The 23,274-nt window shown below is 31.7% G+C and overlaps 2 protein-coding genes across 2 annotated transcripts in view; one reads left to right on the top strand and one right to left on the bottom strand.

Moving 5' to 3' along the window:
- LOC138316018 (ubiquitin conjugation factor E4 B-like) overlaps positions 1-8,324 on the bottom strand; it is a 35,494-nt gene extending 27,170 nt beyond the window's left edge. Inside the window, exons 1-6 of the mRNA XM_069257494.1 lie at positions 8,141-8,324; positions 4,740-4,929; positions 4,227-4,290; positions 3,921-4,011; positions 1,930-2,065; positions 1,085-1,232 (exon numbers count right to left, since the gene is read on the bottom strand). Coding sequence (XP_069113595.1) covers positions 1,085-1,232; positions 1,930-2,065; positions 3,921-4,011; positions 4,227-4,290; positions 4,740-4,929; positions 8,141-8,164 — 653 coding nt within the window. The 5' untranslated portion in view covers positions 8,165-8,324. The remainder of the gene's footprint in view (positions 1-1,084; positions 1,233-1,929; positions 2,066-3,920; positions 4,012-4,226; positions 4,291-4,739; positions 4,930-8,140) is intronic.
- Positions 8,325-8,408: 84 nt separating this feature from the next.
- LOC138308921 (solute carrier family 35 member E2A-like) lies at positions 8,409-19,159 on the top strand. The gene is made up of 7 exons (XM_069249980.1): positions 8,409-8,502; positions 11,677-12,113; positions 12,551-12,686; positions 13,114-13,362; positions 13,975-14,028; positions 18,288-18,491; positions 18,907-19,159. The coding sequence occupies exons 2-7, from the start codon at positions 11,867-11,869 to the stop codon at positions 19,157-19,159; spliced, it is 1,143 nt and encodes a 380-aa protein (XP_069106081.1). The 5' UTR covers positions 8,409-8,502; positions 11,677-11,866.
- The last annotated feature ends 4,115 nt before the right edge of the window (positions 19,160-23,274 follow it).

The following is a 23,274-nucleotide window of genomic DNA, read 5'->3' as shown; positions in this document are numbered from 1 at the left end:
ATAGTAAAAGACAAAGTTAGTTACTATAAATAAGACATAATGTAAATAGTAAAAGACAAAGTAGTTACTTACATAATTAATATAAAAAACAAAGTAGTTACTAAATAAGACATAATGTAAATAGTAAAAGACAAAGTAGTTACTATAAATAAGACATAATGTAAATAGTAAAAGACAAAGTAGTTACTATAAATAAGACATAATGTAAATAGTAAAAGACAAAGTTTACTATAAATAAGACATAATGTAAATAGTAAAAGACAAAGTTAGTTACTATAAATAAGACATAATGTAAATAGTAAAAGACAAAGTCAGTTACTATAAATAAGACATAATAAAAATAGTAAAAGACAAAGTCAGTTACTATAAATAAGACATAATAAAAATAGTGAAAGACAAAGTCAGTTACTATAAATAAGACATAATAAAAATAGTGAAAGACAAAGTCAGTTACTATAAATAAGACATAATAAAAATAGTAAAAGACAAAGTCAGTTACTATAAATAAGACATAATAAAAATAGTAAAAGACAAAGTCAGTTACTATAAATAAGACATAATAAAAATAGTAAAAGACAAAGTAGTTACTATAAATAAGACAAAATAATAGTAAAATAGTAGTTACTATAAATAAGACAAAGTAAATATAAAAGACAAAGTCAGTTACTATAAATAAGACATAATAAAAATAGTAAAAGACAAAGTCGGTTACTATAAATAAGACATAATAAAAATAGTAAAAGAACAAAGTTAGTTACTATAAATAAGACATAATAAAAATAGTAAAAGACAAAGTCAGTTACTATAAATAAGACATAATAAAAATAGTGAAAGACAAAGTAAGTTACTATAAATAAGATACAAATCCTAATCTGACTTCCTCAACTGCAAACATACAGTCATTGGCTACTTTATGCTAATAATAATTAAAACACCATAAACTTGTAAGAATATTACTTGTGAACTTTACTATTTGCAACTTATTTTTACAGATATGTCCTGCATATGCTGGGCAATTAACACCACCTAAATAAGAATACAGTAAACCCTATCATGAACCAAGAATAAGATATTTTGTTTTTACCCTTTTGGACTAGATCCATGTTTCCGTGGTGACACAGATGTCTCTACAGGAGGGCGGAGTCTAAGAACAGGATTGTCTTTAGAATCTTTGATCTTCAATAAGACCTCTATCACTACATTGTTGACAAGATCTTTGTAATCAATATCATCTGAAAACAATTAGAAAACTTATATAATACACAAAATTTAGATTTATCTGTATTTTCTTTAGGTTGTTTAGATTATCAAGTAGTACCCTAGTAAACATATTGTTAAATTGTGAATGAAATTCACATCAAATATTAATGAATTATCAATTAAGTTGATCCAATTTTCAGACTTGTTTTTTAAATTCAGTTAATTTAAGTATGACACCTTAACATCAATGAATTAATTTCTTCTAAGTCTTTTATCTGACTTTTTTATAATTAATCTGTCATTTTTCAAAGATGCTCCACTGTCGACGGAGCATAAACGATACCTATAATTTGAAAAATAATTGGAGTTTAATCGTGTATATATATGTCTAATTAATACAAAAAATAATTTTAGATAATTTATTTTGCTTTCAGTGCATGTGCAATCAGTACTGCATTCCACATAGGACATAGCGTCCCAGAATTTTTTAAGGATGTATTAATTATTTTTAATATTTTTATCGTGAAATAAAATTAGAAGCTCAAACTTTTCAATGGTGGTAATGGTGTAAAGTAAGTAACATTTGTAATTAAAGAAAAATACTAAATCGTCTGCTCTTGTTTTTGATAGAGAAAAAATACTGTTTGTCAGTGATGGAGCATCTTTAACATTATTGTTAAGCAAAATTTGTTTACAGAATCCTTTTATTTTTAAATGATTTTAACCCACCATTTTCTTCCACACAACAACTTATATCTGGAACAAATAAAGTCTCTGGATTTGCCTCCTTCCAGGAGACTAAGAAGGTTCGACTGATTGTAGACAGCATCTGTTCCCGAGTGGCCTCAGATCCTATACTTGTATCCTGTAAACAAAAGTTTCATTTCGAAGAATATTTGTTTGGTTAAAGAAAAAGCATTTATGTGAGGAACATTAATAATGCACAAAAATTATTTTTTTATGTTTTATCATGGTTCATACAGAAATTTAAAAAAAAAAATGTTCAAGGACTTTTTAAGGACTTTTTAAGGCCTTTATGTCATTTTTAAGGCCCAATTGAAATCAATTTTAGAATCAATCAATAAAAAAAATCAAATGTTCTGTCGGCTACAACTTCTAGAACAATAGCTTAAGTGATCATTTACTATCACTGATGATTATGAATAAAGAAATAATTCATTAAATGACGTTCTGGGATATGTCTAAATCAGAATGAGAACATGGTCCGGAGTCAAGAATTAAAAATTATGTATTTTGGGTTGATTCAAATTCTTGGATTGATTCCCACAATACTTCTGCCGCAAGTTTGATCAAATTTCATCTTCATTTTGAGCTTTAATACAGATTTTGAATGAGGAATCAAATGTCATTTTAGTACAAATGTATTTTTCAAGGATTTTTCAAGGCCTTTTGGTTAATTCAAGGACTTTTCAATGCCAAACTTTTTATTTTAGGACTTTCAAGGCCAACACATAAATTCAAGGACTTTTTAAGGCCTGTACCCACCATGTTTATGTGATTTTTCAAAGACTAGTATAACTTGTCTAAACCAGGTTTATACAGGTCTCCGGTTTGTAGAGAATATAACCTTTTTTATAGTAAGCTGTGATGACATACTGAACAACAACTCTTTCCCATCACCTATTGTGTTGCTAAACATCTATCAGTGAAAATGATGTAAAGTAAATTTGTGATTATTAATTCAGCAAAATTCAATATTTCAGACATAAACTGACCATTTATTTACCCACCATCATGCATATTTTTGTAAGTACATTTCAACGGCTCTCATATACGACTCACTTGGCCGCCATGATAGTTCTCGTTAGAAAATCTAGTCCTCCAAATATGGCAAGTTTACCAATAATGAATGACCTACAATATTTAACTGTGACAGAAATATAATAACATAGGCCTTGCCGGGAACAGAATGGAGGTAGAGTGTGGTTACACGAAAAGTATTTACAAAACATGTACATGTGAAATGCTGTCGTGACAGTACAGGTAAAACACCCATAGGAATCTCATCATTGGATGGTAGCTATGAATCAAAGACATGAATGGATAGTGCTTGTTTTGGTTGTTCTGTGTTGTGAAACCTCATTGCCAGTTTACCTAAGTTAATTTTACATAGTAAGCAGAGTAAAATTACCAAGATCAGTCCAGTTTTCAGAATAGACAGAGTAAAATTACCAAGATCAGTCCAGTTTTCAGAATAGACAGGTTCCAGATTATACAGGTTTTCTATACTGATATTTATTAATAACTATATCAGGACCACATAATTTAATCTGAATGGATAAGATTCCAGTTTGTTCAGGGTCTGCTTTAGACAAGTTACATTGTATAATAGAATATTAACTTGACTTTGAAATAACACTGAAATCAAGACCATTGGGCGGTTGACTCCTTACTTTGTTACAAAAAAACATTTCTCTGCAACAATTCATTCATCAGCAAGAATATGTAAAATTTGACATGACGTTGACCCAAAGTGTCAACCTTAGTCAATTAACACATTGTGGCATCATTATAAACACTTGTGTCCAGTGAACATCTGAAGCAGTTTTAAGTCAAGTAATCAACATGGATCAAAATGTAAGAAATGCTTTCTACAAAGGATATCTGATCGAAATGCTTTATTCAATATATATTTATCCTCAATATCAATTTACATAAAGAAGTGTGTTACATCATGTTATATAACCTCATGGTCTTACCCTTTTTCTTTTTACTTCGTATTTCATCTCTGTTTCATCAACTTCCATGGGGTTCTCTATGCCCGAGTCAACATCCATTTGGGATTGGAAGCTGTAAGCATAAACAAATCTTACATACTTACAAATTTTGAATAAAAAGTACCAGTAAAACAAGCTTTCACTGTGTCTAGAAGTTGCAACAACTGCATGTACAGAATTTTAAAATTATCTTTAATGTCTTGTGTAAAAGACTGAAAAGTGAGAGTTTCTTTTTATCTCTAGAGAAAACAACATTCAATCTTTAACACTTGAACATAATGTACTTACTTTTTCTCAGAACATTCTGAATCTATATCCATACCAGGTGTAACAGGATCAACACTCAAGCTACCTTTAACAGAAAGATACAGTTATTTGTATTTAATCATTCAGTTCTTTTCACCATTGAAAGCATGCTTCATTCGTATAAATAATAAATTGTATCTACTGTATCAAATTCAATCAGAACATCACTATGCCATCCATTTTTTCAGTAGATGACAACTAGATGTCACATTACTGATTCACACATGCACAAATAACAAAGTAATATACATCCTCAATTCTAGTACTTAAAGCAAAGAAATACTCTATACCAATGAAACCAGTTGACAATAAATACACAATTTGCAAGCCATCAAGAATTCCTCTCTCGATTGTGATGACCTCCTGCTCTTTTATTCAATCTACCTTCAGGTGTCTAGATAAGACACAAATTATATACCAACAGTCCCATCCCAATACTATTCATTATCAACATTTTTATATGAATCTAGCTATATAGACTTTGTAGATAATTACTAGGTGGGGTCCTAGTCTGCTGGGTCTCCATAGATAATCCTTGACTCCCACCAGCGCTGGCTCCAGATGTCTGACTTTGCATCTGTCCTTGACTTGAAGATTGTCCCTGACTTTGAGATCGTGAAGCACCATCTTGTTGTGATGATGAATTGGGCTGAGAACCTAATCTGGCCAATCGCCGTCTTCTGATCTAATAGAGCAGAAAAACAATACTTATATATATATATTATATATTGTTTACTTATACATACCACTTGTTTTACTATTTTCTTCAACATTGAACAATAACAATTTACTTTCAATGGATATCAGCAAAACTGTTGGAAAATATTGGTATCAAATGATATAGCTGGTTTCATGATCATCATGACACTTAACTATATACAGTTACAAAACTGGCAAAACATCAGTGTAATGTTTAACAGGTAATTAAATTTAAATGTGTCCTCTGGTCTGGATGTAGAAAAGGAATACTAGAAAGAAGTTCAATATTGTCTTAATTTCATAATCTCTGATCTAACAAACAATAAAATAATTCTAACAAATTTAATAAAAAACTTAACAAAATCATTTTATTAAAATGGTTCTATTATTTATTACTTAGAGTTTTAAAATGGTTCTATTATTTATTACTTATAGTCAATGTTTAAATTAAATCAAGAGAAGTGAGAAAAAATATTCTCTCAAATATTGTAAAACTTGATGGAAATGTAGTGTACTGGCAAGCGACCAGTTCTCATCGAGTACCAATTCTTGCCATCGCATGTGTACTTGTATGATCACAGACAAATTTTGAATCATATTTTGTGGAAATCAGCATTGATTGGTAGTGTCTTCTATCAGAAGATAGCTTTATTTGCTAGATTTGCATGGAAATCATACAGATACAGATGCGATTGTGAGATTTGGTACTCCGCAAGAACTGGTCGTCTGATAGTAGAACTGTAGGGGCCAGGTTGGGTACACTCCCGTTTATGCAGGATAGTCTTGCATTTGATAACAGTCCGGTATTTGAGGGATAATTTTGTTATGCAAATTCAGGATTCTGTGAAATGAAAACTGATAAAGTTTTTTAACATTGTTATAAAAAAAGAGCATCATAATTTTACATGGCACCATCACTAATACAACTTTCCACATTATTACTCAAATGGAAACAAATTTCATTATCTAAATGTTTGTAAAAGTCACAAATAAAATCGCCTCTATTGCTTACTATGGGGCTAAAATTGGAACAAATTTATAGGTAAAAATTAAATAACCATGATATTTGACAAAATTTTCCTGATGGCTATCAGAGATTTAAATAGTAGGGATAAGAAGATAGCTCATAGCCTTACTTAACGACGCCCACAGCGGAAGCTATCCCAGAGTGCATCGCGTGTCTAACTTACAGTCGAGTACAGTCTAACGACGCCATATTGAAACTACGCTTCGTCCGATGAAGCGATCTAGGCTATAACAGGAGATGAACAGAAAAAAAACCCACCAAATAGCTTAAAGTTTGCTCTTTATTGAAAATGTAATTTATTTGAATAATCCATCACATTTTCATAATTGTAGAGGTGTTACACTAAATAAACGTAATGTTAACTGTGAATGTCCTCATCTCGACATGATTACTTCCTCGATCGGTACAATCGATCGCCCCGTGAAATATTAATATAATAAAACCCACATACTCTGATTTCAATAATTGACCGATTTCCATTTAGTTTTCAAATATTTGTTGCTTGGTAAATTTTAAATGTTAATATATTAAATTGATCTAAATTGAACATATTGAACCTTTTGAATTTTCGGAGGTAAAACTGTACACAAATCATCGAAGCTACCCCAAATTTATACTGGCGACGATACTGTTCAGATAGGGTCGTGAAAGATAGCAAAATTAAAACCACGTACTCTGAATTCAATTATTGACTGATTTCCTTTAAGTTTTCAAATATTAATTTTCTATTGGTTGAGTTTGCACATATGGAAACTTTAAAAGCTCAAGTACAAGTGTTAACAAATTATCGATGGTACCCAACATACATGTATCATGGCGAAGAGATAGTGTCGATCGAGCTGTGATAGCGTAATTTGATATCTAATTAACGGAAAGTGATTTGCAACTGCTATGTACAGGTGTCATACTGTCATTAGGTGAACCGTCGGCCAGAACACCTGGCCACCGCCCCAGGTCATCGCCTCACTAACTCAACGGGGGTCCATTTACCTGTGTCTGAGTCTTGAAGGCTATACATTAAGTTTGTAAAATAGGTAATATTTTTCTAATCTTAATTTTCCCAAACAGCTTTATTTATAATGCATAGAACCATATTGAAATAAAAATCAATTTTAAGTGAAATGTAAATATTCCGCTTCAACAGAGATTTGAATATAATTTATTTAACTATCCTACTTTACCAAGCAATTTTTTTACTAAAGCCGAATTGAATTTCCAGGTTTTAATTCATTTAATTTATATGTGTCGTAATTTCATTCTAACAAATCAAGAAAAGCTTTTATAATATGTCATTAATCACCAAAATTTACTAACATTATGATCATTACTTACAGAATTTTCAATACATAGGTTTTAATTTTACAATTTTTCATAAAAAATAACACATAAAATATACATGCATGAGATGAGCGTCTCTAATGTAACAGTAAAAAAGTTATGAGATACTTTTCGATGTTTATTGGTTTGTAGTCAAATATGCCGTACACAGCTTCACGGGCTAACACTATGATAACTCGCCTCCAGCTATAAGTGCGCAGACGCACGGCTTGGTCTCGCGGTAACCGTTCATCTGTTTACGATAACAATAGGTGTGTATGTGATATCGCGAAAACAGCCCTAGTTACTTATCCCAATACTATTTAAATCTCTGTGGCTATACACTGTAGTCTATGGAGAGTACCTGAATTGTCATTTTATTACAAAGTGAGATAATAGAATTCAATAGTTCATACACAATTTAAACATAAATCTTCAATCAGTTATATGACTAAATGAAGAATTTTAAATTATGACGCCTTTTTATACAAATTTTTAAAACAACTGTATCCATTTTCATTTCACAGAAACCTGCATTTGCGTAACAAAATTATCCCTCAAATACAGGACTGTTACTCAAATGCAGGACTATCCTGCATATACTGGAATGTCCCCAACCTAGGGCCTTGGGGCCGAATTGTCAGAAGTACATGGAGGCCACCCAAAACCGAAATGGTCAGTTGGGCAAACGATAGAAGGGCATATTTCCTTTATTAATGTTATTTTCTGCCTATTCTGAAACCCCACGAGTCGTCAAGGAAGCATTCTCCGCAGAATGCCATATCTTAGCATGTATGTAAACAAAGCAGTCAAATATGGATTCGCAAATTTTGTCCAACTGAAAAATACTCACTTCGTCTGGTGTAAGTTCGCTCATGTTTTATGTACGCTGAATATATACCTACAAACTATATTTTGCACTGTAGATTTATCTTTGGGATATTTGTTTCATCTTATGAGCCAAATATAGCATTTTCTTTCATTGAATAACTAAGAACTGATTCTGATGTCTTTCGCCTGCCATCATTCGTGACGTCATGTACTTGACCCGGAAGTAGAAATGATCGTAGTCTTGGAAATTTGAGTCAGTGAAACGTTTGTTTCGAATATCTTCGTTCGCCTAGATCACTGAAGCTTCATTTTAACAAAGAATACCTGCAAGGTGTGTGTTGGCAATATTGCCATTTATTTGCAACGTGCATTTGCTTAATTATCGTAAGTATTTGGCCGAACATGACATAATTTAAACACAAATACAGAATAACCGGAAAGGATTCTTCTTAAAAAGGAAAAAAATCACAAAAATAATTGTTTCAAGATTATTCGAATTAATGTAAATTTTAGGGTTAATGTCATAGACCAGCAGAACAGAATCTTGATGTATTTGAAACATGTAGAGTCTACTGAAAGTAAACAAAATAAATGATAATTGAATACATATTCAATTTGCATTCAGCAAACACAAGAAGACACCACCGGTGTATTAATAAAAATAGGGATGTTTTATACAAAGCATAATTAATAGGAATTTCATGCTCTATCAGGTCGGGAACAAGTCCTGATTTGGCTATTATAGTGAAATACGGCTTTAATAGCCAAATATAGCTATACAAACAGAATCAAAACACATGGAATCTGCCGAAAAATGTATTTAAAGCAAAAAGCGAGTGTTACAGTAAATTGGAATTAGCCCGAGATACTCTGGCCCTTACACCAGATTGGACATCGGAAAGTACCTGGCCCAATACCAAAAGGTGTCGGCTTATTCCAGGTTTTCGAGTACTACGGCGCTCTGGCCCTAAACCAGACATCTATCTGTCATAATGTCTAAGTCTGGTGTCGGGCTAATTGGAATATGATCCATGTTCTTAGTTACTACAAAAACGATGTTGAAATCAAAAACTCACCTGTGCAATTTTCTGTAAAATCCCTGGTTTTTATCGCCATAATAACAGAATGAACAAAGGGGAGTAACTCTAACTGAAGGAGAACTCGGACCATACCCAAGTCGGCCCATTGACATTTTCAGCCGGCGGTCAAAAAGGGAAAAAATGTATAAATCCCCTTCCGGTTGAAGCGACTCTGACTCGATTGGCACAAATATGGGAGAACATGTGCAAGTTATTGTGACCTTCAGATGGATTAGAAATTGGTTAATAAGCAAATACAGACAACAATTGCAATTCACTGCTAGAAAAACGATGATTTTACAGAAAAATGCACAGGTGAGTTTTTCATTTTAACTTTGTTATCGTGTCAACTTTGGACAAAGATAACATACATAGCATCAAAAACTCTCGCTTTTTGCAACATATACCTCTTCTGGAAGAATTAATGCGTTTTGCCACTCTTTATATAGCTATATTTGGCTATTACAGCTGTATTTCACTATAATAGCCAAATCAGGACTTCTCCCCGACCTGTCTATTATCTATATTTCGGGAGTTACTATCACTATCATTCTATATACATGGCATCACAGGTCTTCTTAGACTTCAAAGCCACACAGGGATTTGAGAATTAGTTACAGTTTATGTACATTTATGGACCAAGGATTTGGAGAAGGATTTGTCACTCTGGGTTTTGGATGAATACGGTGTAAGAGCTTTTTTGTTGTAATTTTCCTTTGATATCCGCCAGCGCAACCGTTGATGTAGCTTGCAGTACTCCAACAATATTAGAGGTATAGCACCACAAGACACATTTAATCATTTCGTCGTGTCTAACCTCTTACAATCGAGTCAGGATTCACACGGCACAGAAATCGGCTTAATATGAATTCAAAATTTCAAGTTGTCTTTACACTAACCTTTCATATCCTGAATGAATTATCCAAAACCATGCTAATCAAATCCAAAACAAAAAATGTCACTGGTGCATTTTTATACTGAATTTAGACATTTCTTTACTCGGGCCCTGGGCACCACTATTTGTAAGTCTACCTGTTAGCCATTTTTACTCGGTAGTTACAAATTACGGAATAGTGACGGAAAGTAAAATTACCATTATCTCCAAAATTCTTGCAGTATTTGAACTAAAATGTATTGTTGTATTAAAATATTTCCAGAATTCATTAAAACTGATAAAAACTACTTGTTTACCATTGTTAATATTATCTTTTCACTTCATACATCATGCTTTATCTTGATAAACCAGAAGTGATGAAAATTGGAATATGATTTAACCAAGATAGTACAGCACTGGACATGACTGCTATGGGTCACCTACGTTATGTGTGATTATTTTGTGGATTTATATTTTGTCATACCTATTCTTATAGCTGGTTGTGTTCATGGATTACTATATACTGATTCATGCTATACATGTTTTTTGACATTCTTGTAAATTTTTGTTCCGTAATTAAGCGTCAAACTCGTGCCCTAGGTCGAGGGAAGAACTTGTGAAGACTCATATAGCCCTAGCCATATTTGATGTCGGTTTTGCCCATCAGAAGTTTCTCAATACCGACGTCTTATGTTATTAGATTATTGCTTGCGGGTGCCAGGCTTATCAATCGTCTGTCTTACTTTCTTAAGTGGGCCGTCATTTCATGAGCTGTCATATTTTTTTAACAAAAATTGAAGACATTTAAATCTTCCGTCTTGAAAGCAAGTTTTAAACATTGTGAAATTTAATAAACTTTACATTAGTGTTTCTTTTGACTCGATAAGACAAGTATTTGTGGAGAAAATGGTTTTATTCCCGGTTCATAGTCGTGTTTAGTAGTGGAAAGAGACAGTGACAAATTCTTCTCACTTATAAATCCTTGTTATGGACCCACCAGAGTGCCTTAAGACCATTTTTAGACGTTTTAGAGGTCTAGGTAAAAAATTGGTAAAAATTACACTCTACATATGCCTAATTACTACATATACGTCAACAGTGGTTTTAAAGCTCCCTGACTCAAAACTACTAACCCACCTAGCGTTAGTGGCTACAAATTTCTATCAAGTCTTCATAAAAAACGGTTACTATCATTGGAAAGCGCAATAATTTTCCTTTCAAAATCGTCCACCACAACTATATACAAAGGGCCATTACTAAGATGATAGCAGCCCCAAAAGTACAAATATAGGCCTAGCAGGGTTTTTAAAATCATCATGGCATTTCTTTTCAGGTGTATCTGGTGTAGGGGTTATATGCCAAAGGTAAATGATGAGGGGTCCAGAAAGACCATTACAACTTTTCATTTTAGTCAGCCAATGAGATTGCAGCAAAGGTCTTGCTCATGCATAATGCATGAGCAAATATAATTAAAATGCATATATGTCATGATGATTTTCCAGACCCTGATCACTTTTGGGGCTGCTTCTCTCTTATTCTGATATATGTATACTTTAATATAAATATTGTTTGTTTATAGCATTATATTGTTTATTATCCTTCAAGGTCTATCAAAGATGTGACCTGTGTGCTGGTATACGTTTGGTTCCAGCCTTGGTAACCAACAAAAATCTGAAACCTGGAAAAACCCATGTGAAGGACAGCAGCTGATGATCTAAATACCTAGTTAATACTTCATTATAAATTGATCCTTTGAGGAGCTGTGAAGCAGCTGTTTGTTTGTCTGCTGGTGTTTATGATGTCGGACAGTAATGACCCCACAACTCCCAGACCTGGACATCACCATATAGACATGTCGCTTGACTTAGTCAAGATGCAGCCGGCTACCAAGCATGTAGTGCAGCACACATCCGAGGAGAAACAGGGAATCCTAAATGCCCGAGCATTCCTCTTCCTCGTCCTCTGGTACATCTTTAGTGCCTGCACATTGTTCCTCAACAAGTACATCCTGGCAACACTACGCGGAGATCCAGCACTTTTAGGTAAAACACACTAGCCATATGTTATTTTATTTTTATCTGAATTATTCATGGTGGAGATTGAGATCCAACATGTTAAGGTAAATCTGTAAACATACAATATTTATTGGTAATGTCATACATAGCATGTTTGGTTAAAATGATAATAATAGCACAATAGGATGAATTTTTCCAACTCAATCTACTGTATTTGTACTGTATTTGTCTTAATTATTGCCCCTCCCCCTATAAGCCTCTATTCTACGGTATACATGATATTATTTGTTTTTTAATTTTTGTCGTGTAGAAACAATTGTTGCTTTCTTGAACCATGAATATAAGAACAAGTTTTGTTTTATAATTTAGTGATTTTTAGGCTGATTCAGGAGTGAAAGTAACAGAAAACTTTAAAACTGGTATAAAAGATAATATAAATGTTATTTTTTTTCTTATCATGAAAGGAGCCATGCAGATGGTAATGACTACGATATGTGGATTTTTCCAAATGTATCTTCCGCTTGGATTCTACAAACCAGTAGAAAGGGACGGAAAACCTCCGAATTTCTGGAGAAATATGATATTAGTCGGAACAATGAGGTTTGTTAAGTGTTCTTTGATTAATTTAGTCTATCATTATTTTTAGCTAATTAATTGATTTGTGAGTTCCTTTGAAGCTATGAATTAAGATAATTTGTTTTGTATTCTTTGCTCAGTTTGTTGCCATCTTACACTGACTGATGTATTTTTGATTGAATAAGGCCAGTGGCAGTGCATGTACATGACGATCCAAGTGTTAATGATATGCCCTATTGGTAATACTTTATTTGTCATTAAATATAGGTTCTGTGTATTAAAACTGGACATGTGAATGAAAATAAAGTTTTAAGAGCTACAAAATTACATGTGATAATAATGAATGTTAGGAATGAAATATCTTATGAAGACAAATAAATTTATATTTTGATGTTCAATACATTATATCGTACATGCTATTGCCTACATCCATATTTTACTGCTTTTGTAGATTTTCCACTGTAGTCCTTGGACTTGTTGCCCTGAAATTTGTGGCAGTGTCATTTACGGAGACGGTGAAGAGTTCGGCACCACTGTTTACTGTGGGGATATCGTACATGTTGATAGGAGAATACACTGGAATGTACACTTTCCTTTCTCTTATACCCATCATGGCCGGACTGGCCTTGTGTTCAGCTTATGAACTCAGTTTTAATATACAAGGATTTATAGCGGCTTTAGCTACCAATTTAACAGAGTGGTAAGTGTATAGCTATACACTGTATTTCACTGCAAATAAGACCCCTCCCATAAATAAGACCCCCCCCCCACCTATTTTGACACATTTCCAGACTTAGGGTAGGTAAAATACCGTAACTCTCCTATGATTTTTAGGTTGAATACAGTATCCTGCATGTATAATTTTTTAAGATATGTTGATTACTAGAACAGCTTCATACTAATAATGACATCCACATTTAAGACCCTTTTATATGAGTGTATGAAGGGGATATTCTTCCTGCTGTGTCACTAAATCAGGTAAAACCCAAGGTTGGCTCTGGGGATGTCCCTATCTTTTTTGGAAGAGTATATTCATATTGTAATTTGTATCAATTATGAGAATTTATTGTTGAATATAGTATGCTTACTGCTTCTGATTTTGAAGACAAAATTGTTAATGACTTTACAATGCATGAAACAATACAATACTGTGCAATACAGTAAACATGTATTATGCATGTCTGGCACAGTTACATAGGAATGTCATCTGGAACATCTTAATACAAGACTCAATAAAACTCAATCTTGGATATTCATTTGCTATGTATATTAACAAATTCTTTTCTGACTTTGTTTTTCCTGTTTGTTTCAGTCTACAAAATGTTTATTCCAAATTATTGATCAGTGGAGAAAAATATAAATACACGTAAGTAAATATTAATGCTCATATAAAATAACACATTTATATATCATAAAATTAGGTAAATGTAGAAGTAAAATATATACATGAATATATACATTCAGTATTTGACCCAAAAAGCACCCGGGCGGTTAAAAATTGAAAAATAAAGGGACACTAAATAATACTAAATATATGGGCTACTATTTCACTGAATTATTTCACAGAATAAGTCATGAATAAACCTACAAAAGAAATCTGAGAAACCTGCATGGTTTTCATAGTTTCAATCTGTATTTAAGTCAATGTATAAAGTGAAATTGAGGCCTCAAAAAGCTTGGGGTGCTTATATAGGGACAAGTATGACTATTGGGATGAATATGGTAGATTAAATTAATGCACATGGTCAAAAGTAAATGTTAGGTAGTAATGTTTATAATTAGTATTACTGCTCAGAAACACATGCTTATTATATTGTAGGAGTTGGGTAGTAATGTTTATAATTAGTATCACTTCTCAGAAACATGCTTATTATATTGTAGGAGTTAGGTAATAATGTTTATAATTAGTATCACTTCTCAGAAACATGCTTATTATATTGTAGGAGTTAGGTAGTAATGTTTATAATTAGTATTACTTCTCAGAAACATGCTTATTATATTGTAGGAGTTAGGTAGTAATGTTTATAATTAGTATTACTTCTCAGAAACATGCTTATTATATTGTAGGAGTTAGGTAGTAATGTTTATAATTAGTATTACTGCTCAGAAACATGCTTATTATATTGTAGGAGTTAGGTAGTAATGTTTATAATTAGTATTACTCCTCAGAAACATGCTTATTATATTGTAGGAGTTAGGTAGTAATGTTTATAATTAGTATTACTTCTCAGAAACATACTTATTATATTGTAGGAGTTAGGTAACAATGTTTATAATTAGTATCACTTCTCAGAAACATACTTATTATATTATAGGAGTTAGGTAGTAATGTTTATAATTAGTATTACTGCTCAGAAACATATGATTATTATATCGTAGGAGTTAGGTAGTAATGTTTATAATTAGTATTACTTCTCAGAAACATACTTATTATATTATAGGAGTTAGGTAGTAATGTTTATAATTAGTATTACTGCTCAGAAACATATGCTTATTATATTGTAGGAGTTAGGTAGTAATGTTTATAATTAGTATTACTGCTCAGAAACATACTTATTATATTGTAGGAGTTAGGTAGTAATGTTTATAATTAGTATTACTTCTCAGAAACATACTTATTATATTGTAGGAGTTAGGTAGTAATGTTTATAATTAGTATTACTGCTCAGAAACATATGATTATTATATCGTAGGAGTTAGGTAGTAATGTTTATAATTAGTATTACTTCTCAGAAACATACTTATTATATTATAGGAGTTAGGTAGTAATGTTTATAATTAGTATTACTGCTCAGAAACATATGATTATTATATCGTAGGAGTTAGGTAGTAATGTTTATAATTAGTATTACTTCTCAGAAACATACTTATTATATTATAGGAGTTAGGTAGTAATGTTTATAATTAGTATTACTTCTCAGAAACATACTTATTATATTATAGGAGTTAGGTAGTAATGTTTATAATTAGTATTACTGCTCAGAAAACATACTTATTATATTATAGGAGTTAGGTAGTAATGTTTATAATTAGTATTACTCTCAGAAATGTTTAGGTAGTAATGTTTATAATTAGTATTACTTCTCAGAAACATACTTATTATATTGTAGGAGTTAGGTAGTAATGTTTATAATTAGTATTACTGCTCAGAAACATGCTTATTATATTGTAGGAGTTAGGTAGTAATGTTTATAATTAGTATTACTGCTCAGAAACATATGCTTATTATATTGTAGGAGTTAGGTAGTAATGTTTATAATTAGTATTACTGCTCAGAAACATGCTTATTATATTGTAGGAGTTAGGTAGTAATGTTTATAATTAGTATTACTTCTCAGAAACATGCTTATTATATTGTAGGAGTTAGGTAGTAATGTTTATAATTAGTATTACTTCTCAGAAACATACTTATTATATTGTAGGAGTTAGGTAGTAATGTTTATAATTAGTATTACTGCTCAGAAACATGCTTATTATATTGTAGGAGTTAGGTAACAATGTTTATAATTAGTATTACTCCTCAGAAACACATACTTATTATATTGTAGGAGTTAGGTAGTAATGTTTATAATTAGTATTACTGCTCAGGAACATGTTTATAATTAGTATTACTGCTCAGAAACATGCTTATTATATTGTAGGAGTTAGGTAACAATGTTTATAATTAGTATTACTCCTCAGAAACATACTTATTATATTGTAGGAGTTAGGTAGTAATGTTTATAATTAGTATTACTGCTCAGAAACATGCTTATTATATTGTAGGAGTTAGGTAGTAATGTTTATAATTAGTATTACTCCTCAGAAACATACTTATTATATTGTAGGAGTTAGGTAGTAATGTTTATAATTAGTATTACTCCTCAGAAACATACTTATTATATTGTAGGAGTTAGGTAGTAATGTTTATAATTAGTATTACTGCTCAGAAACATGCTTATTATATTGTAGGAGTTAGGTAGTAATGTTATATTAGTTTATAAACATAAGTTTACTGCTCAGAAACATGCTTATTATATTGTAGGAGTTAGGTAACAATGTTTATAATTAGTATTACTGCTCAGAAACATATGATTATTATATCGTAGGAGTTAGGTAGTAATGTTTATAATTAGTATCACTTCTCAGAAACATGCTTATTGTATCGTAGGAGTTAGGTAACAATGTTTATAATTAGTATTACTCCTCAGAAACACATGCTTATTATATTGTAGGAGTTAGGTAGTAATGTTTATAATTAGTATTACTGCTCAGGAACATGCTTATTATATTGTAGGAGTTAGGTAACAATGTTTATAATTAGTATTACTCCTCAGAAACACATGCTTATTATATTGTAGGAGTTAGGTAGTAATGTTTATAATTAGTATTACTGTTCAAAAAAATGCTTATTATATTGTAGGAGTTAGGTAGTAATGTTTATAATTAGTATTACTGCTCAGAAACATATGATTATTATATCGTAGGAGTTAGGTAGTAATGTTTATAATTAGTATTACTTCTCAGAAACATACTTATTATATTATAGGAGTTAGGTAGTAATGTTTATAATTAGTATTACTTCTCAGAAACATACTTATTATATTGTAGGAGTTAGGTAGTAATGTTTATAATTAGTATCACTTCTCAGAAACATGCTTATTATATTGTAGGAGTTAGGTAGTAATGTTTATAATTAGTATTACTTCTCAGAAACATACTTATTATATCGTAGGAGTTAGGTAGTAATGTTTATAATTAGTATTACTGCTCAGAAACATATGATTATTATATTATAGGAGTTAGGTAACAATGTTTATAATTAGTATTACTTCTCAGAAACATACTTATTATATTGTAGGAGTTAGGTAGTAATGTTTATAATTAGTATTACTGCTCAGAAACATATGATTATTATATTATAGGAGTTAGGTAGTAATGTTTTTATAATTAGTATTACTTCTCAGAAACATGCTTATTATATTGTAGGAGTTAGGTAGTAATGTTTATAATTAGTATCACTTCTCAGAAACATACTTATTATATTATAGGAGTTAGGTAGTAATGTTTATAATTAGTATTACTGCTCAGAAACATATGATTATTATATTATAGGAGTTAGGTAGTAATGTTTATAATTAGTATTACTGCTCAGAAACATGCTTATTATATTGTAGGAGTTAGGTAACAATGTTTATAATTAGTATCACTTCTCAGGAATATGCTTATTATATTGTAGGAGTTAGGTAGTAATGTTTATAATTAGTATTACTCCTCAGAAACATATGCTTATTATATTGTAGGAGTTAGGTAGTAATGTTTATAATTAGTATTACTGCTCAGAAACATGCTTATTATAGTAATGTTTATAATTAGTATTACTTCTCAGAAACATGCTTATTATATTGTAGGAGTTAGGTAGTAATGTTTATAATTAGTATTATTTCTCAGAAACATGCTTATTATATTGGTGTTGTAATTTGAATTTGACTTTGTTTTAGTTTTGAAGTTTAAAGCCAATTATCTTCAACCTATATTTATAGATTTGATTTTCAAACACAGAATTTGTGGATCTTTATGTCTACATGACTGCTAGCCCTACTTATGGCCCAGGAGTTCATTTTGTTTACTTCCTGTTTGTTTCAGCCCAGCAGAGTTGCAGTTTTACACTAGCATATCATCAATCATTGTACAAATTCCAGCCTGTTTCTTTCTGATAGACTTGCCAAATGCACAGAAAACTTTAGACTTCACCATGTTAACAGTGCTAATTATAAATGGAACATTTTTTCATTTCCAAAGTATATCAGCGTATGTTTTAATGGGATATATATCCCCGGTCACACACAGGTAAGTCACTAATTTATACCTTTATGTCAAGTGTTTTGGATGTCATAGTTAGAATATGGTTTATTTATGGTCAGTAGAGAATAATTCTTGACCTTCTATCAGTGTTACGGAAGTCAAAGATGCTGAAATCTTATGAATATTTTCTCTCAATAACCAAATACCTAGGTCATTTTTGGCTGAACAGGCAAGAATCTTAATTAGATCACTGTGACCTATATTTTGACAATTGACATATTTAGAATTTTAATTAGTTTGGGATCACCAATAATACTTGGATCACAATGATTCTGTAATGATGTGATTTGAGTTGATTTTGATATTATACTGACATTATACTAATATTATACTGACATTATATACTGATATTATTACAATATGATATTGTTATTATAATTTGATTTCTTCTCTTTGACAGTGTGGCGAACACAGTAAAGCGAGCTTTCCTGATCTGGATATCTGTGATATTATTTAGTAACCCTGTGACATTCCTCAGTGGACTTGGGACGTGTGTAGTAACCATTGGTGTACTGTTATATACCAAGGCTAAAGAGTATGACCAAAATCTACACACAATTAAACAACACTACCGAGCAACACCCTCACTCATGGGTGACACTACCGAGCAACACCCTCACTCATGGGTGATGCTAAAGAAATCTGACCAATAGTATCGCTGATGGCTGTTACCAAGGGAATCTGATCTCTAACCAATGGTTTTGTTGGTGTCAAGACATTATCAAAGAAATCTGATTTCCAGTTGATAGTCTCGCTGATGGCCGTTACCAAGGAAATCTGATCTCTAACCAATGGTTTTAATTTGTTGGTGTCAAGACATTATCTTAGAAATCTAATTTCCAGTTGATAGTCTCACTGATGGCCGTTACCAAGAGAATCTGATCTCTTACCAATGGTTTTGTTGGTGTCTAGACATTATCATAGAAATCTGATTTCCAGTTGATAGTCTCGCTGATGGCCGTTACCAAGGGAATCTGATCTCTTACCAATGGTTTTGTTGGTGTCTAGACATTATCATAGAAATCTGATTTCCAGTTGATAGTCTCACTGATGGCCGTTACCAAGGGAATCTGATCTCCAACCAATGGTTTTGTTGGTGTCTAGACATTATCATAGAAATCTGATTTCCAGTTGATAGTCTCACTGATGGCCGTTACCAAGGGAATCTGATCTCTAACCAATGGTTTTGTTGGTGTCTAGACATTATCATAGAAATCTGATTTCCAGTTGATAGTCTCGCTGATGGCCGTTACCAAGGGAAACTGATCTCTAACCAATGGTTTTAATTTGTTGGTGTCAAGACATTATCTTAGAAATCTGATTTCCTGTTGATAGTCTCGCTGATGGCTGTTACCAAGGGAATCTGATCTCTAACCAATGGTTTTGTTGGTGTCAAGACATTATCTTAGAAATCTGATTTCCAGTTGATAGTCTCACTGATGGCCGTTACCAAGGGAATCTGATCTCTAACCAATGGTTTTGTTGGTGTGTAGACATTATCTTAGAAATCTGATTTCCTGTTGATAGTCTCGCTGATGGCTGTTACCAAGGGAATCTGATCTCTAACCAATGGTTTTGTTGGTGTCAAGACATTATCTTAGAAATCTGATTTCCAGTTGATAGTCTCACTGATGGGTGTCATCAAGGAATTCGATCTCCAACCCATGGTTTCGCTGTCATCAAAGAAATCTATTTCTTAGCCACATTTACATGCGACATATTTTATTTTAGATTACATCACTAGAAAAAGATATACAATTATTTACTATATTTGTTGAAATATGCTCACACATAGTTCCTGCTTAATTAGGAACCGTGTTAATCTGGACATTTATTTTATCATTTCTTATAATAGAACTTTGTTAGTAGTGAAATTTTGTTGAAATGTTTATTTAAAATTGTGATGAATATTTCAAAGCAAACTTGTTGAGAAAAGGATATTATATTATATATTACATGTTAAATTGGCATTTTAAATTATTGTACATGTACTTTTCCTTTCCATATATTTTCTTCAGTTTGTGGATTCTTTTCATAATCATATGATTGTAATGCAGATAGATAGGACCAACAATAACCGATTATTAACAGGAAAACAAATCTTCTGATTTCGACTTATAAGTGAGAGAATTAAATGAAGACAAATTTTACAGTGTGTCACGAAGTACTGGTACAGTACAAACAATTTAGGATTTAGTTATTAATTTTCTAATTTAATATTCTCAATCACAGCACTGTCTTTACTCTCACAAAACTATTGAAGTATTTAATTCATTCTTTGATCTTTAAACGTTTCATTTGGACTAAAGTTTATCAAAGTATACTAAAGTATTAATTATTTTGCTTGATAACTGGTCCATGCTACATGTATTATAGAAATTTGATAATGATTAACACATGCAAAATGTAGGTTGTTTTTCACTTGTAATATATTTACAAGTATAAATTGTTTCAGATATGTTCATGTCTGAGTAGGCATGTATATTTTTATAAACGCACACTTAAAGGTTAAATCATAATGATTTTACAATTTAGCTTTGGTAAGACATTCTTATCCCAAGATTTGTTCCATGACATTGTCCATCATTGAGGATAACATTTTTATCTTCATGCACTAAGATAATTTGGTACTGATATCCCATTCTGAGTTGTTGATGTTATGGTGAGAACATGATGTCATGTACATTGTATGACTCTCCCAGTTGATGAGAGATTTAATACTTATTTCTGAACAAAGCAAAAGGTATTTAGCATTTGAAAAGATCATATTTGCGATCATTGATGTCAGGGGACTTCTAAAAATAGGCTGTTTATAATTTGGGGCAAGTGGTGTTAATTATCGCAAACATGGTACTGTAACATTTGATGAAAATTATCAAACCTAACGTCAATTATGATAATAAATGTACACATTAGTCAGAATAATAATGTATGTTAAAGTGCCTTTTCTTCATCTTTCAAATGATACATTGATTATTTAACTTAGCTGTATGATATTGAAATTGTTTGTAGCTATATGTACAACATGTTGTAGGGTTTAAAGTTTAGTGTTGTATTTTTAGGGATCAACAAAATGTGTTCTGCTAGACCATTATTTTATAGATTATAGATGAAGTATGAATATACTGTAGCATCTATTCTAGTCTTTGATCAATGTTCACTGTTGATATTACTGGGCCCAGTTTCATTCACATTCCTTACTTTCAGGAATTCTTTAACTTAAGGGTGTTCTCTTACTTCTGTAATGCATTTCATGGATAATTTTAGTTAAGGAATTCCTTTAAGTTAATGAATGTTGATTACACTGGGCCTGATCACCTCTGCATACACACCCACTGTTTAGCTTATCTCCAGCACCTTGAAGTGTGTCTTGTAAAAGCATGTCAGGGCCCAGCTTCACCCACATTCCTTTACTTTAAGGAATGCCTTTACGTAAAATTCCCCATAGAAAAGCATTACAAAGTTAAGGGGAAAAAGTTATGGAGCCTTCCTTAAAATCTGTAATACTTTCCTATGGAGAATTTTAAGTTCAGGGATTCCTGAACTTCCAGGAATGTTCATGAAACTGGGCGTATGCAGACTTTACATGTTAGTGGTTGTGGATTATCATTAATCAGAGTGTGGTACACATAGGTGTGTTGTTTTGTTTGTTTAGAAATCCTACTGAAGCTTTTGTCTTTTCAATTGATAAATGTGTTGATAGGGATAGTCAATGTCTTAGGAAAGAAACATATAACTTTAGCTTATCACTAATCTGATTAAGATATTTGAAACTAGATCATTCCTCACGGAGTCACCTTCTCATGACCTTGACACATATGTATTTCAGTCTCATAGGGAATTGTTTACTTAGCTGTGTTACCTGCTCCATAACATCCTGTAGGTATACTGTAGAGGCTTCAGAAAAAATAGGCTCCATTGGGTGACATGATTTTAGAGACACAAACAGGATTTGCACTCTTAATTATTTGATTAATTGATCCGTACTTAGATCAAAGTTATCTCCCTTGGATCATATTAGAAGGTCTTAACACACAATGTTACTCAAATATTTTATGGATACATATACATGTATTTATATAGAACTGCAAGATACTGTTGTACTTGGATAAGTTTCTGTCAGGAAACGGACGATTTTTGTTGACACCAAACTGGTTAAAGAGATATTTTCCAGTTAAGGTTCATATGGGTCGTTAAACAAATTATCTATTCATGTAACAACTTGGATGAATGGGAATGAATTTATTTGTTGAAATTTGATTAAGTTACCATGACTGATATATTTACATATAGTGAATACATTCCATTGTATCTGGCTTACTAAGTGTATAAATCAAGTGCTACATTTTGTGATAGTCTTTTAGAGCCAGTATGCATAGTGGAATCTTATTTCAATATTTCACAGGGACTAAAAATTTCTTAAAAAAACTTTTTTTCTGGAGTGATGTACATCGATGAAAACAAAGAATAAAACATGTGTTATACATAAACCTAGACTTAAATATGTTTAAATATACTAAAAAGTGATGTTATCACTTTCCAATTTTCAGTAGACATTAAGGCTTAGCGAGTAGATATATATGACAGGTAACAAAGGACTTTAATCTCCTGGAGCATCTGGTCCTTCCCTCTATGTCTATAGAAATGTTTAATTTGTTTGAATTATGCTTTTTGGTTGGTCAATTTGTGTCCTCTCTTGTTTGGAAGTGTATGTACATAATATAAACATTTAGTCATTTACTCTATGGAAAACTTTTAATGGAGAATC

The sequence above is a fragment of the Argopecten irradians genome, chromosome 1 (assembly GCF_041381155.1).
Source record: "Argopecten irradians isolate NY chromosome 1, Ai_NY, whole genome shotgun sequence".
In the NCBI taxonomy this organism is placed as follows: domain Eukaryota; kingdom Metazoa; phylum Mollusca; class Bivalvia; order Pectinida; family Pectinidae; genus Argopecten; species Argopecten irradians.
The sequence above is the reverse complement of the archived record's forward strand: the minus strand, read 5'-3'. Positions and strand labels throughout refer to the sequence as shown.

Excerpts from the sequence above, each read along its gene's own strand:
- LOC138308921 (XM_069249980.1), top strand. The coding sequence starts at position 11,867 with ATGATGTCGGACAGTAATGACCCCACAACTCCCAGACCTGGACATCAC. Across the intron at positions 12,687-13,113 it reads ATATTAGTCGGAACAATGAG|ATTTTCCACTGTAGTCCTTG; the intron begins GTTTGTTAAGTG and ends CTGCTTTTGTAG. Across the intron at positions 18,492-18,906 it reads ATATCCCCGGTCACACACAG|TGTGGCGAACACAGTAAAGC; the intron begins GTAAGTCACTAA and ends TCTCTTTGACAG.